This window comes from Gossypium hirsutum, chromosome D12, assembly GCF_007990345.1.
Source record: "Gossypium hirsutum isolate 1008001.06 chromosome D12, Gossypium_hirsutum_v2.1, whole genome shotgun sequence".
Classification (NCBI taxonomy): domain Eukaryota; kingdom Viridiplantae; phylum Streptophyta; class Magnoliopsida; order Malvales; family Malvaceae; genus Gossypium; species Gossypium hirsutum.
The window spans coordinates 4393158-4408968 of NC_053448.1; the positions used below are offsets into that span (position 1 = coordinate 4393158).

The 15811-nt window shown below is 33.0% G+C and overlaps 2 protein-coding genes across 3 annotated transcripts; one reads left to right on the forward strand and one right to left on the reverse strand.

The window, feature by feature from the left end:
• Positions 1-693: 693 nt before the first annotated feature.
• LOC107945058 (uncharacterized) lies at positions 694-7566 on the reverse strand. 2 transcript variants are annotated; one of them, XR_005922244.1, is made up of 4 exons: positions 5548-7561; positions 2048-2190; positions 1877-1951; positions 694-1664 (listed from the first exon to the last, which is right to left on the reverse strand). XR_005922244.1 is itself a non-coding variant. In XM_016878887.2 (2 exons), the coding sequence occupies exons 1-2, from the start codon at positions 6107-6109 to the stop codon at positions 5319-5321; spliced, it is 597 nt and encodes a 198-aa protein (XP_016734376.2). In that variant the 5' UTR covers positions 6110-7566; the 3' UTR covers positions 3694-5318. The 2 variants fall into 2 exon arrangements, 1 of the variants encoding a protein (XP_016734376.2); XM_016878887.2 differs by lacking the exons at positions 694-1664; positions 1877-1951; positions 2048-2190 and adding an exon at positions 3694-5353 and having other exon boundaries at positions 5548-7566.
• Positions 7567-13702: 6136 nt separating this feature from the next.
• Positions 13703-14502, forward strand: LOC107945052 (uncharacterized). The gene has a single exon (XM_016878880.2). The coding sequence runs from the start codon at positions 13962-13964 to the stop codon at positions 14250-14252; it is 291 nt and encodes a 96-aa protein (XP_016734369.1). The 5' UTR covers positions 13703-13961; the 3' UTR covers positions 14253-14502.
• The last annotated feature ends 1309 nt before the right edge of the window (positions 14503-15811 follow it).

Genomic DNA, 15811 nt, shown 5'->3' on the forward strand with positions numbered 1-15811 from the left:
AAGTATTTTAAAATATCATTTAAATTTAATTATAAAAATATATAAATATAAAATAATATTTAATTTTTAAACAATAATATGAATTTTTTGCATTGGGCTTGAGATTTTTTTTAAAACCGGGCTTCAACTTAACCCATAGACACCTCTACTTGATACCTATCAATTGTAAGAACATAATTCAAACTTTGCTCGTCCAATTTCTCTAAAACTCTATAAATCACAATTTTCGATTTTTATCATATCCTTTCACACATCCAAACCCTAAATCCATGAAAACACTTAAAACTTTTTAAATCACTCTTTAGTAGAACTCAATTAATTGTATGAGGGTTTTTTTTCCAAGATTATGTTGTTAGTGTTATTAAAAAATATTCTTGAATATGTTGTATGTAATTATTAAATTAGTGTTTTATTTTTTGGATTATATATTATTAAGAATTATTAAATTTATTAGTATTATTCCTAATATTAATAATCCTCAAATGATAAGTCCATTGTAATGGAACAATTAATTCGACCAAGATAGTCATCATATTGGTTCAAAAATACAAATAGAGGAGTGTTCGAAAAATACAGAAGGATATATATAGGGCTGTACAATATATTTGCAAAACTTAGATGATACCGACAATGGAATCATATTGAAATGATATTGACAACAACGGGTTGAGGACCCCATTTCCATATACAATAATTTAGAAGAGCATTCACAAGGACTGATTTAAGTATCCAGGGAGAGCCCTTTGATCAGGCAGCTTTATTGAAAATTTCAGATCTAATGACACGTTTCAAGTGCAACAAATAAATGGCAGTCTAGTAGATAATATGATACAAGTTTACCACTTTCAGAGTAACATTGAAACAAAAGTAACTAAGCAAGTAGCACAATTTTTTTAACCATCTATAACCAGAAACTGATACACTGATAGCAGAATAGTAAAGATTCATCAGTCATGCATCCTCTGGCAAATGGCCATAACCTAACCAAATAAACAAAGACCATTAAAAGCAAAAAGAAGATGATATGAATTTTTCTTAATTAGCTGGTCATATTTACAAAAGACGTGATTTTAATCTTTATCATCATGCTTCTTTTACATTTAATAGTTAAAATATTGTGCCCATAGTTCTTGGTTTGTTCCTCTGTCCCTCAAAAACAACTTATTGCCACTTTAAACTCTTAGTCTTTTGGGATTAGACTAAATCATTGTCATGAATTTTCCTAGCATGACAGTGAACTGTAGCACCGCATCTAATCAGAAAACTGCAAAAATCTAAAATTTAAGGACTAGTTCTTATTTTCCACTATATTTTACTTTCAGGCAGTTTATACTTGTATATCTTCAAGGAGCACTAGGCAGAAACTGGTGCTTTTCAATTAGTGAATTTACCTTCTATTAAAGAAAGAAATTGTAGATACTGTTCCTTTTGCCATGCTTTTATTAGTACAGAGCTTAAAAGCCATGAAAAGTCTTAGAAAATACATATCTCAGTTACATTACTATGGTATCACGTGCCTTTGCCGCGAAATCAGTTTAAACTGGAAGTGGAAGTCTCAAAATTTCCAGGACTATTGTAAGTTCACTATTCAGAGTGGTGAACTATTGATTCTGCCCGTCGGTCAAGCTAATTTGTCGTCTGAGCCTAGCAATATGAGCTTGTACCTACACATTCCAGTTAAAATATCCAAACATTTGAATTTCTTGACATCTCTATGTGATAATGGTCCAATTATTTTGAAAAGATGTCAGTGAACAAGTTTGTGAACAAACCAAATGTAACAGGAAGCAGAAAAAGTAAAGATGCTTTGCATTTCACATTTCACATTTCACAAACATGAAACTCATCCTAGGAAGTAAAAACCATGCTTGCTTACTTGCTGACGAGAAATTCAAGAACCACGGGCTTAGGGGATGGTCCTTGGTGTCACCTCTCTTCTTTTTACCTTCATCTTCAGTTGATATTGCAAGCAATTTAGAAGTATCCTCATGAAACATAAGCATAACACCAAACAAAAAACTTCAAAAGAGAAGGCATAGGAATAAACCTGGCGGTGGTAAAGTAACACGAGCTAAAAAACTCTCTGGCGGTTCTGTGAATACAATCTCATCATAGGATTCCACAACAACAGGTTTCTTAGTCGACATGGGGCCAGATTCATCTTCTGGGTATAACTTCAGATGATGTTATCTGGACAATAAAATTTTACCATCAGCATTTTGCCTTGAGGCTTTATTTAGATTTTTGGTTTTCACTAATGGAATGGGTGATTTTAAACAATGCGACAGAGGTAGAAACAGAATGCTTAAAGTTTCAATTTTCATTCAATCTTTTTCCTCATGAGAATACTTGAGCTAGGGTATTTATACTACAAGGAATATTGTTGGTAACAACAATAATAACAGCAGTAACCACATTAATTGCTAGTAACTGACTTAACAAACAATATTTATCTTAACATTTCCCTGGTTTTCTAACTTTTTTCTGAATTGATCTTCACTTTACAACACTCGCAATGCTTCTTTAAAAGTAGAAAACTGTTTTGGTGTAATTAACTTTGTGAGCACATCAGCCACCTGTCTTTCTGATGGAACAAAATTGATCTACAGCATGCCGTCAAGAACTTTTTCACGCACAAACTGATAATTAATTTCCACTTTAGCATGATGAGTAGAGTTTGCAGCCATTTCCACTATTGATGTGTTATCACACCATACAACTAGTGGTTGTTTTACAGACACACCAATCTCATTTAGTAGTTGCTTTATCCATAACAACTCAGAAACACAATTTGCTAGGCTTCGATACTCAGCTTCTGATGAGGATTTGGACATAACAACTTTCTTCTTGGAGCACCATGCAATTGGATTGGAACCAAGATAAATGCAATAGCCTGTAGTTGATCTTCTATCTTCAACAGTAGAGGCCTAATCAACATCAGAATAGCCAACTAGGTCAAGCTGTCCTTTTGTGAAATATAAACCATAATTCATAATGCCATTCAAAAACCTTAACACTTACAGCCTTCCAATGAGTGTCATAAGGTGCATTCATATACTGACTAAGCTTGTTGACACAGAATGCAATCTCTGGTTGTGTAATGCACACATATTATAGTTTGTCAATAACACTCCGATATTCATGAACATCAACAAGTGGACTACCATTTGCAACAGTCAACTTGGGAGTGCCTACCATAGATGTGGGAGTAGCAATGGCTGCAACCATACCTGTGCCATGAAGCAAATCTGAAGCATACTTCTTCTGAGAGAGAAACAAATCACCACAAGAGGTGCAGTGAACCTCTATACCCAGAAAAAAGTGAAGTTCACCCATGTCTTTGAGAGAGAACTTGTTGTGAAGTTGCTTGATGATCTGGCTGATTTCTTCAGATGAGCTACCTGTCACAACTCTATCATCTACATACACCATTAAAAAAACTATTGAGGCATCAACCATTCAAAAAAACAGTGATGGATCAACTTTAAAAGCTTGAAAACCAAGGTGCTCCACCAAATGTTGCCTCAAGGTATGAAACCAGGCTCGAAAAGCCTGTTTTAAACCATACAATGCCTTGTTCAATTTACACACACACTATTCTCCTTTGACTCCGTGCATCTCAAAATCTGGTGGCTGATCCATATAAATTTCCTCAGTCAATGTGTCATTAAGGAAAGCATTATTCACATCAACTTGCCTTAACACCCATCCATTAATAACATTAATTGCCAAAATAGTTTGTCTTGTTACAACTCGAACCACAGGGCTAAAAGTATCAAAAAAATTAGAACTAGCATGTTAAGAAAACCCCTTAGCAACTAGCCTTGCTTTATACCTGTCCACAGACCCATCAAGCTTATTCTTCACTCTGAACAACCACTTACAACCAATTGATCTCCTAGAAGGCGAGAGAGGGCAAAGGCTTCAAGTATTATTTCTGAGAAGAGCTTGTAACTCATTATTCACTGCACCTTGTCAGTGAGACAAGCTCATTGCTTTATGAATATCAGTAGGTACAGTAGCAAATAAACCATCAGTAGGCACAATATCAGATGAACTAGTTACCTTAGTGACATATGCTTTTGGTTTAAAGGTTCTTACTTTGCTATGAGTAATCATAGAATGAGTATTAGTGGCTGACTTTGAGTTGGACATTGAGTTGGTAGATGGGAAATAAATAACACACTATTAGAAGGTGAAGATGTTGACACACTAAGAGAAGTTGATACAGAAGCTTAATTCATTGGTGTATTAGATGAAAAAGATAAATTTGTGGACTCGTGAGGTGAAACTTGATTTGCAACTAAAGATGATGGAACTATAACTAATTTAGAACTAGATGATACAGTTGAGGGACTATTGGACAACTTGGATGTATGTAGAATACTTTTAAATGGAAAAATACTCTCATGAAACGTGACATGACGAGACACAAACACCCTACCTGAAGGATCTCGACACCTATAACCTTTATGTTGAGGAGAATGACCTAAGAATATACATAGAGCTTATCGAAATTTAAGTTTGTTAGTGTTATAAGGCCTAAGGTTAGGAAAACATAAACAACCAAAAACTCTATATGGCAGATAATTAGGTTTAACACAAAAAAGTTTTTCATAATGAGAGATACTGCCTAGAGATAAATAGGGTAACTTGTTTACCAGATAATCAGGTTTAACACTCTAAGATGCATGCTTGAGCCAGCATGAAAAGACCAAATTCCACAAGTTGTTTGTATTTTCGCTCAACAATACCATTTTGCTCAGAGGTGTAAAGACACGTGAGCCTGTGAGAGATACCTCATTGTGACAAATACCATTTCAATGCTTGAAACCCATCCCCACCATCTATTGGAAGCACTTTTAATTTGACCCCAAGTATTCTTTTAGCTTGTTGGTGAAATTGGGAAAAACTGTAGCAACATCTAACTTTTTCTTCAAAAAATAAAGCATGTGTGTCTAGTATAAACATCTGTAAAAGCAACATAATAAGAGAAACCATTGGGACATATTAGAGCTAGCCCCCAAACATCTAGAGCCACCATTTGAAGAGGAGCAGTGTATTCAGATTTAAAAGCAAAAAAATACATTTTATGTTCTTTGCCTAGATGGCAAGCAACACAATCAACCAAATTTTTATTATCACACACAAGTACATTACAATGAGTCAAAGCTTTCTTAAGTGTAACTAAACATGAATGCCCTAGTCTAGCATGCCATACAACTAAAGGAACGGATTTGACAGTAGTAAGACACTGTGTTGAAGTAGCAGGTTCAGTAGATTTGACAGCAGCATTTAAATGTAATTTATAAAGACCATCATGAATTGATCCTTGAAGAAGCACATCTCGAGTCTGCAAATCATTCACTCGACATTTAGTGGGAAAAAACTCAAACACCAAATGATTATCCTTTGCAAATTTAGACACAGACATCATATTTTTAATACTACCAAGCACAAACAAGAGAGACCTCATATACAATGGACGAGAACAAGGAAGTAAAGATGTTTGACTAGTATGGAGAATAGGTAAGGCAAATCCATTACCTACATACACTTTACTTGGGGCATTGTATGGAGTGCTTTGTTCCCTTATTGAAGCTGAGTGAGTGAGATGATGTGTGGCACTAGAGTCTGGATACCAAGCATTATCTCCAACAATGTCAGGCGTAGCAACATAAGCTTGAGGATTAGGACTCAAGACAGAAGTGGTTGTTGAAGCACTTTTAGGCTGCAATGTTGTACAAAAGGGGTTGAACCATACATTTGCAAGAGTTGGAGAAGGTGAGAAAACCCAATTTCCATATGAAGCCATTGTAGGAGAAGACATTAGTAAACTAAATACAAGCTCCCACGATGGCATTAATGATCCATTACCAAGCATACACACATTTTCTTGTGGAGACCGATAACCAGTACTCTTGTATTTAGCATCAAACCTATGATAGCAATGATCAATAAGATGCCATGTTTTTCCACAAAGCTGGCACTGAATGCGAGAGCCAGACATGCGACCATGTCCTCGGCCACGTGAAGAACCCGAAGTAGGATGATAAGTAGGAGTTGAATCACTATCTACCACTGAACCAATCTGTTGATGAGAAACCATATTTGCTAAACTAGGAATCTTAACTATAGTAGATTACATCCATGCTTCAGCATCAAGAAGCATAGTAGAAATATTTCGAACTCTAGAAGGTAGTTGACTTCCTATTATGACAGTTATAACTTATTCATACTCAGGAGATAAACCATTGAGAATGGCAGTAACATGCTTATGCTCATTATTGATCTCACCATAATTAGCAAGACTATCACAGTAGCCTTTAACCTTCATCAAGAAATCCTCCAATGATAAATCTCCCTTACGCTAGGAATAGAGAGCACGTCTATAGAATATTAACGTAGACATGGTCTTACTACCATATATAGTAGCAAGCATATCCATATCTGTACACTGGAATCCATGCCAATAAGTTGAGGTAACACAATTTGGCTAATAGAAGAAAGAAGCCAAGATGCAAGCGCGCTATCCTATTGCTCGTACAACACTAAAGCAGGATTTTCTTGAAGCACACCATTTTCATCATAGATCATTGATGGAGGAACAATAGTTTGATGATCAAGAAAATGTTGCAACTTGTAAGTTTTTATTACAAGTAGTAATTGTTGGCGCCATAGTAGATAATTGGAGTCATCAAGAAGAATATTAATCTTCTTGGTAGAAAAGAAACGATTATCAAAAACTGAATTAGAAACTATTTTTGGTGCAGTGGGAACAGTCATGAATGCTCCATAGGTCCTCAAAAATCTGTAAAGAGAGGGAGCTTCGATACCATGTTAAATAATGCAACAGAGATAGAAACAGAATGCTTAAAGTTTCAATTTTCATTCAATCTTTTTCCTCATGAGAATACTTGAGCTAGGGCATTTATACTGCAAGGAATATTGTTGCTAACAACAATAATAACATCACTAACCACATTAACTTCTAGTAACTGACTTAACAAACAATATTTATCTTAACAGGTGATATGTGATTTTGATAGCAAGAATTGTCAGTAAAACAAGTGAGAAATTGTCAGCTAGTAGAAGAAATGGAGAATAAAAAGAAGACCATGCAAAAAAAGCGATAGCTGAGCAGCAAACTGATTAAACAAAAAAGACCATAGAGGACAAGCCAGAAAATGGCGGCAAATGATTTAATGGCACTGTCAAAAGACGAATCCAACAGCCCAGATAATCTGAAGCTATTGGTTCGACGGTTGATGTAGCCCTGTTGCTACGCAAAAAGCTTCATTCTCTTTGAAATTTTTCGTCCTCGAAGCTCTTGCAACAGAGAGAAAATGTCGAAGAAAACAATGGAAATACAACATGAATTTTTTTTCAAATATTTAGGTATATCGATTTGGTGGAGAAGGTGGGCTTAAGAAATTTATTTACGAAAAGATTACTTTTGAATTGCAGTTGAATTGATTCTAGGTTACTGTCAGATTGTTGTTCTATTTTGTGGCATGCCCATCTTATTCTAATTCTCTTTTTTTCCTTCTTTTTTTTGGGTTTATTTTTATTTGAGGGTTAATGACATAAGCGCGTGGTTTAGAGGAATGCTTGAATTTATACACATTTATAAAAAATAAAATAAACCAAATGGAGGATTATATATACGAGAAGAAAGAATTTTACAAGTAATTTTCTTTTCCTAAATTTGTTGAATCAATAAATAGATAATTACTTTAGGAAAATGATTACTACGTATTAAACACATTCTGTACAATGCAATAGAAATCGGAACTGTATCAGGCGCTACTTCAATTGCAAATTCAATTTCCCTTTCAGAAGATAAACCAAGCAATTCTTTGAGAAACACATCGGTAAATTCTTGAACTGCCAGAATTTGTTCTATTTTAGATCCCAATACCCTGGTATCCAAAGTATAAGCTAAATACGCTTCACATTTTTTTTGCTGACATAACTGATATAATATTCATCGAAGAGTCAAATCTGCCTCAACATTTATCAGTTCACTGTCCCTACACTACAATTATATTTTTTCTGTTTACAGTTGACCATAGCATCAGGCAAAGTTAATTAATCGATACTGAGAATTATATCAAATTCATCAAATGACAACAACATTAGATTAGCTGGAAACTCACGGTCCCGGATTTTCAGTGGACAATCTTTACAAATTTTATTGACAATTACAGACTGACCTAATTGGTTTGTTACCCTAATGTTAAATTATGTCAATTCTACTAGCATATTTCTTTCAACTACTAATGTAGTGTAAATGTATGAATAAGTTGATCCAAGATCAATCAAAGCATGCATAGAAACATCAAAAAGAGAAAATGTACCATCAATAACGTCGGAAGCAAAATCAATCAAATAATTGCATCTATTTTACAATATCAACAGCATATACTATATTGTCATCATGATCACAATTCAATAATATAAAAGTTCAACATATAATTTTTTACATTTTAATCTCTATTAATAAAATCAGACTCAATGGTGGATACTCGGATCAATCCACCAACACTCCAATATATGCACCAAAGTGTTGACCAGACATAAATGCACCGATCCCACCAACCACACTAGAATATACCTATATCCTCAAGGAATTTGAGCTAGTGATACATTCTCAACTCCCAGGATATAAGAGAAATATCACAATATATATACGCATAGCGTTGAATCTCTTACCAACTAAAACAAACCTTATAACATGTCAATTATATCCTTGACTCTATTCGACAAAGTTAAAAGCGCAATTTCTATAATACCCCTAACCTGTATCCATCGCTGGAATCGGGTTACGGAGCATTACCGGAGTTTACAAATCAAACAAATAGAAATTTCAAACATTTCATATCATATAATATTCAGGTCAAAAACCAATCACACTCATACGTACTGTCCCTTATTCGAGCCCTCGAGGCCCAAAATACTCGTTAGAAACAAGTCGGGACTAATTCAAAAACTCAGAGAATTTTTCGAAATACATTAAAAATTTTCAAAGCTGCAGGAGTCACACGGCCAATAGACACGCCCGTGTCTTAGGCCGTGTGGATATTCGAAATAGGGACACATGACCGTGTCCCAGCCCGTGTCTGTACCCATGTAACTCTTTGACTTGGGTCACACGGCCAAGCCACACGCCCATGTGCCAGGTCATGTACCCTTTAAAATGGCCTTGCACGCCCGTGTGCTAGCCGTGTGGCTTACACAGTCGAGTCATACGCCCATGTGTTTGGCCGTGTGGACCTAAAATGTGCCGTAAACAACAAATTTACCATTTCCTACATGCTTAGACATTAAACAACTCAAAAACCATTCATTTAACCATTTCAAAATATGATCAAACGCATTCAAATCCAAATTGTAAACCAATTTCAATCCATTTTTCCTAGTTCATAATCACTTAAACACTAACTTAAATTCACATGCACATATCTAGATTTAGTTCAATTTACCATGCCATAATATGACTTCAAAAACAAACACAAGATTATATATATACCAAACCATTATTAAACTTATAACCTCATTTACAATCCATCCACAAAATAACTATTATTTAGACACCCTAGGTACATGTTGTACCTAACTTGCGCACAGAAAACAAAACCGTACGTTGAGTAAAACTCAGTGGTATTTCTATAATCTGAATATTTAAAGACATAATGATATAATATGCACATATTAATTATAAGCACAATTGAATATTTAAAACCACAATTATTCATACAATGACATTAGCCACTTAATACTCATTTCATAAATACTATGCTCAATTCTCATCACTTGCTATATAATAGCTTTTCACATTCTCTTTTCAATTCACTATATCACTTCCATTTCTCATACTATGTCATACCATTATCAATTATAGAACTTTATTATTTATTTACCCCTATTAACACGACTCGGACTCAGACGGATATACGGATCCAACCAACACACCAGTTTGACACTTAATGCCTCATCGGATAAATCTGAAGTAATATGCACCCAGCGCTATATGCATTTGACACCCAGTGTCTCATCAGTTAAACCGAAATAAATTGGTACCCAGTGCCTCATCGATTCGAAGTCGAAGAAATCCCTGAACTCTTCCTATCCTATGGCATGCCATCTATATCCGACTCAGCCAGATACAGTTAACAGGGTTACATTTTATTTTTCAAATATAACCAATATCCAATATAAAATTTTCATATAATCACATTATCACATATATACATATGAATTCAGTTCAATTCATATAAATTCAATAAATTCATCACATACCGAATCAATCCATTGTAATTGTAAAACACAATAGTTCTCACCTCCAATACTTACCATATACAAGAAATCAAAATGCAATAATTTTACAATTTAGCTCAGATTATAGAAATACAAACCAGGAATTCCGAGCTATTCGACGTCGACTTTATCTTTCCCCTTTTTAGTCGAGGATTCCGGTACGACGTTAGCTACGGAATTAAAACAATTAAAATTCATCAATATAACACAATTCAATTTCATATTGAATATTTTAATTTTGACTCAATATTTTCCTAAATTTCAATTTAATCCCTAAACCGAGACTAATTTTTATTCTTCACATTTAATTCTATATTTTCATACAAATTCCACTTTAAACTAAATTTAACTCATTATTTTCACTTAAACTCCTAAATTTTCAATTGTTCACAATTTAGTCTCTATTATTCAAAATTTACAATTTATTTTACAATTTAATTCTTTTCTATTTCTTACTTAAAAATCTATCAATTTAATTCCTAATACTAAAATTATTCAACATTAACGACATTTAAAAACTCAATCAATGCTAAAATTTCAACATGGGTCGGGTAATACTTAACATCGGGATTCCAAAAACATACAAATTAAAAAAAAAGGGGACTAAATTGACTAACCAATTAAACTTGGAAACTTTGAACACCTAAGCCTTTGCGTCTGTTTCTTTCCCTTTTCTTTCTTTTTATTTCTTTCTTTTCTTTCAAATTATGGTTTTACTTTTGTCTTTCTTTATTTCTTTTATTACTTTCGTTTTATTATAATTATATAATATATATATACTTAATACTTAAGAAAACTTTAATTATTATAATATATATAATAAATTTACAAATATCTTACCTAATGCCGTCCCACTAAAGAAATAATGGTCCCTTTAATTATTCTTTAATCTATAATTCAACTTTCACTCTATATGCAATTTAGTCATTATACCTAATTACTTTTAATCTATGCAAATTCACCTAAAGGAAATCTTATTAACTACACAAGAGTCCGATTTATGGGAATGGAGTCCCGGGAACGCACTTTTTTTTATTTGGTCCTTTTTAATTAATTAACTATCGAGATGTTAAAAATTGTCAACGAAACTTTAATACCACCTTAATGACACTACGTAAATATTTATAAAAATATTTACAGCTCATTTTATAAAAATAAGGTCCCGATACCTCATTTTCTAAAACCACTTGAACTTAATAAATCACCTATATAACATAAATTATCAAATCAAAAACCTTTTTAAAAATCACGTTTGAAGCGTAAATATTAAATAATAATATTTATGAACTTACTCGTCGAATTTAGTGACTCCAAAACTACTATTTCCGACACCACTGAAAAACAGACTGTTACAATTTCCATTATTAATAATAATGATATGTTATCAAGCTTGATTCACTACCACATTTCTAACATGTTACCTAATTTAACTAACCAACTTAAACTATCTACAACAAATATTTTAAAGCTTTCCAACACTAATAATCTAAATCTAAACCTATTAATTCATATATATATTGCTTGGGCTTTCATGATAAAAGTACCATTCATCAATATTCCAACTACAATTAAAAAGAAAACTTACCAATTTTGTTGTTATGAGCCACGGTAATTGGGGAATGAAAGGAGGGTTTTGTTTTCTTCCTCTAGGTGGACGGTGAGGAAGAAGGAATGAAGCTTTTTTTTTTTCCTTTACTTTCTCTCTCCCACTATTCTTGTATATATACGTAGGTAATTAGCAAATTAATTAGCCTAAGTAATTATTAATCAAGTAGGTTAGTAAGCTTAATACAAGTTAGTGGGAACTGATTACACAATTTACACTTAAATGGGATATGAACTATAAAAGGTTTAATTATTTCAAGGTCCTTGACAAAATTACACCTTCAGGCCCCTTTAATGTCTTTTAATCAAATTCTCCTATTATACTCACTTCATAATGGATCCCATTAAATCCTGCACAATAACTCGACCCTTAAATTTTTATACTCGATAAGTAATTATTCTATTCCCATTTTCAACTAAGTTGATTTAATAAATTCGACCCTAAAAAGTAAATTGTTTTTCACCACTGTTAAAATTTGAGTTCTTACTTCACAGCTAGAGATAGTTTCGAAGCAAATAAAATGATTTTTATAAAAAAAATTGAAATAAATATTATTTTAATATTTAAAAGTGTGAAATTTTAAGTAAGATGGGCTATATAAAGTTTTCATGTGCTTGTAAATTTTTTATAATGGGATTTCAAAATTTATAAACAATTGAGTTTTAAATTTATAATTTGTTTATTTTGCTGAATTTGTCAATCCAACTGGATCAATTGAAAATCGATGGTTTGATCCGTTCAATTATTAATATGATACTAAAATTATTAATTCAATTGTTAATATAATATAATAATAAATAATATTTGATATTTTCATCAATTCATACACATACCATATAATAATAAAATTTAGGTCATTTTATATAAAAGAATTCTATTAAATATATATAATTTATTAGTAAATCTTAATTTAAATAAATTATTACATTTAAAATTAAAATTATTATAATTTAAAATTATTTAAATCCATTAAAATCTATCTCACTAGATCGAGAGCAAAAAACTCGACTTCAAAAAATCGAAAAGCTGAAAAAAGCAGAGCGGACCTAATTGCGACCGCTATGTATGACATATATAATATATTTTTGGCGTGAACTGGTAAGCTAGGGGTGACATTGGGCTTTTTGGAGAAGACAAGACCATGAATTTGATCCAGTATACGGTTGCCAGGTGCTGCAAATCGTTGATATTCCATTCTACCACACTTGGCTGATCACCAAACGGATTGTGTTAACGCAAAATAGCCTACCTGCTTCCAGGAGGTTAAATTATTTTAATAAAAAAAATTTTAACCGGTCGTTTGAACCGATTGTCAAGTATGGAACTTGACCGAGTCTGCTTGGCTTATGCAGTTATTGTTGTTAGTTGAATTGTACTTTTGTCTCTTGCCTGTTGGCCCCATTCTTTTACACGCCTCATCTGCGCTGCTTATTGGAAGAAATTAGCAGCCATGAATGATGGTCTAAACCATCAACTTCTCAAAACCACCATCTTAGTTTCTCCATTAGTATTTTTATATGCTTATTCTGATATTGACTCCCAATTTATACCATAGATCGAGATAACAATCAGCCTAATATTGTTAGGTTTTACTAGTGTGCTTGCCTTGCTTAACAGGGAAGAAAAAAAAATGCTTGTGGGGCGCTGGTTTTAGGGCTTTATTTAAATAGGACCAGCAAGAATTAGTCAAATCAAGAATCTTTTTTTGTCCATAATGACTTAGGTTACACTCTTGCAATCATCCATGGTTTCAGTGTCTTCATCTGTTGGCTAAAGGATAACAATTGATTTCCCAACCACCAAGTGCTTAGCTTTTCACTTTTTCAATGGTGGATCAAGAAACTTACAATAACCACATCATTTCCATCCATTCATTTCAAACAGAAAAATACCCTAGTTTTGTGTCAGTATATTATGGAATATTGAGTCTATCTGAAGGAAAATAGATGTGAAAATCAACGAATTGGAACTATCTGGGTACCCAATCTCTTAACCTTTTGATTTCAGGCTTAGTCTTGGAAAGATCTTCTCGATCATGACTTACTGCCATTATGGACACTGCTATTGTGGGAGATGCCATCGTCCCTCGTCTCCTCTACCCTTCTCAGTCCTGCTGTTCTTGGCGCTTGCATTGATGTTGCTTGCCTTATCATCTTTAATCAAAATTGAGATAGATATGGAAAGTACTGGGGACAGTATGACATGGCTAGTTTTGCTCGCAGCATTGGCAATACTAGTGGTTGTTCGTTTCTTGTCTGCAAATTCTTGTCGGCAACCTCACTATTGTGGATGTGGAAGATGTACGACATGGAAGTACTGCTACTGAATCTACCTTTTCTGATCCCTCCCTGGTTTGTCTAGTAATCCTACATGTTATTTCCTCTATGTATGAGTTCCAATGTCTTTGATCAACTGAATTGTGTGCATATATATATATATACTTCTTCTTCTGGTCAATTTGTGAACAAATTTTTGGAAAATCTTCCAGGGTAAACCTGTTTCCCTTTCATTCATAGAACAATATATATTGCTTTCTGAAAGACTGATATGAATTTTGGATGTTGTTATGAATGAAACCAGAGTGCCTATGGATGTGTAAAAAATTGAAGATTTTTTTGTTTTTGTTTTCTGGATTTTGCTACATCTCAATTATTGTCCAGTTCTTAAAGTTTGGATGTGTTGATCATGTAGTTGTAAAGGTAAAAGTCAGAGGGAGGGCAGGTTGTTTAGTTTTAGAGGTAATATTTGCAGAATGCCCAGAAGAGGAGGCGAACGCATCTCAAACCAAACCTTTATGACTGAAATCATCATTTTAAATTACTTGAAGAATATACTATTCCAACTCATTTTCGATTCCTTCAAAACAAATTCAACAAAGCCGGAAATGGGACAGATCAGATAAGCGTGTTGAATCTATAATGGAAAAGGATGAATGTCAGAGGCCGAAAGGGCCTCAGCTTTCCTATCATGTAAATTGTCCCATTCATGACCCCCCCAATTTAACTTAAGCTCACATTCTGCTATCACTCCTTATTCTTAGCGAAAGTTGTTTTTAATTTAGTCATTTTTATTCTTTATACTTTTTAAGCTTTAAACTTTCAATCCTCACCAAACAAGTGTTAATTCGTTAGCTTATGCTATGCGAAGTCAACTTGTTATTCCTCATGCTACTCCCTAAATATCCAATTAATGGATTAACGATCATCATTTACATCATATTGAAATTTCAATGTTCAAAAAGTATAGAGACTTAGAATGAACCCATTGAAGAATATGGACGAACTCTATAATTGTACGTATAGTGCAAGACTAATAATTGAGTTTAACTAAATAATTTTAATTACTACTGTTTGAGTTGGGATTAATATTTTAAATTGAAAAATACAAAAACTAAAATTAATTAAATTAAAGTATATGAATCCTTATTCTCGACTTTCATCACCATTCTAGTAAATCTATGTTTTTGTTTTGCCAACCATTGGAAATTTCGAAATCTCTTTCATAAATGTTTTTTAAAATTAAATTTTCATTTAAACAAAAAATATCTCTTATATAATATTATTTTGGACAATTTTTATATAGAATTTTTTTGAATTTTTTATTATACGTAAAATAATTAAAATTAATTATACATTAAATAAAAATAAAGTCTATTTAAATCGAATATTACGATTTTTTACTTATATTTCAAAATCAGTTCAAACAATTTAATTTAGATCTGATTGGTTTTAAGTTTTTTTTTTCAACACTACAATAACTGATATTCAATTTGACATGTATATGTCACGAGCCGCAATTCGAAGCCAGTGACCAAAGCACAAATAGCGTCCCATGTAGATCTACTTATTAAATGAGACTCATTTGATCCACTTAAACTGACCCAAT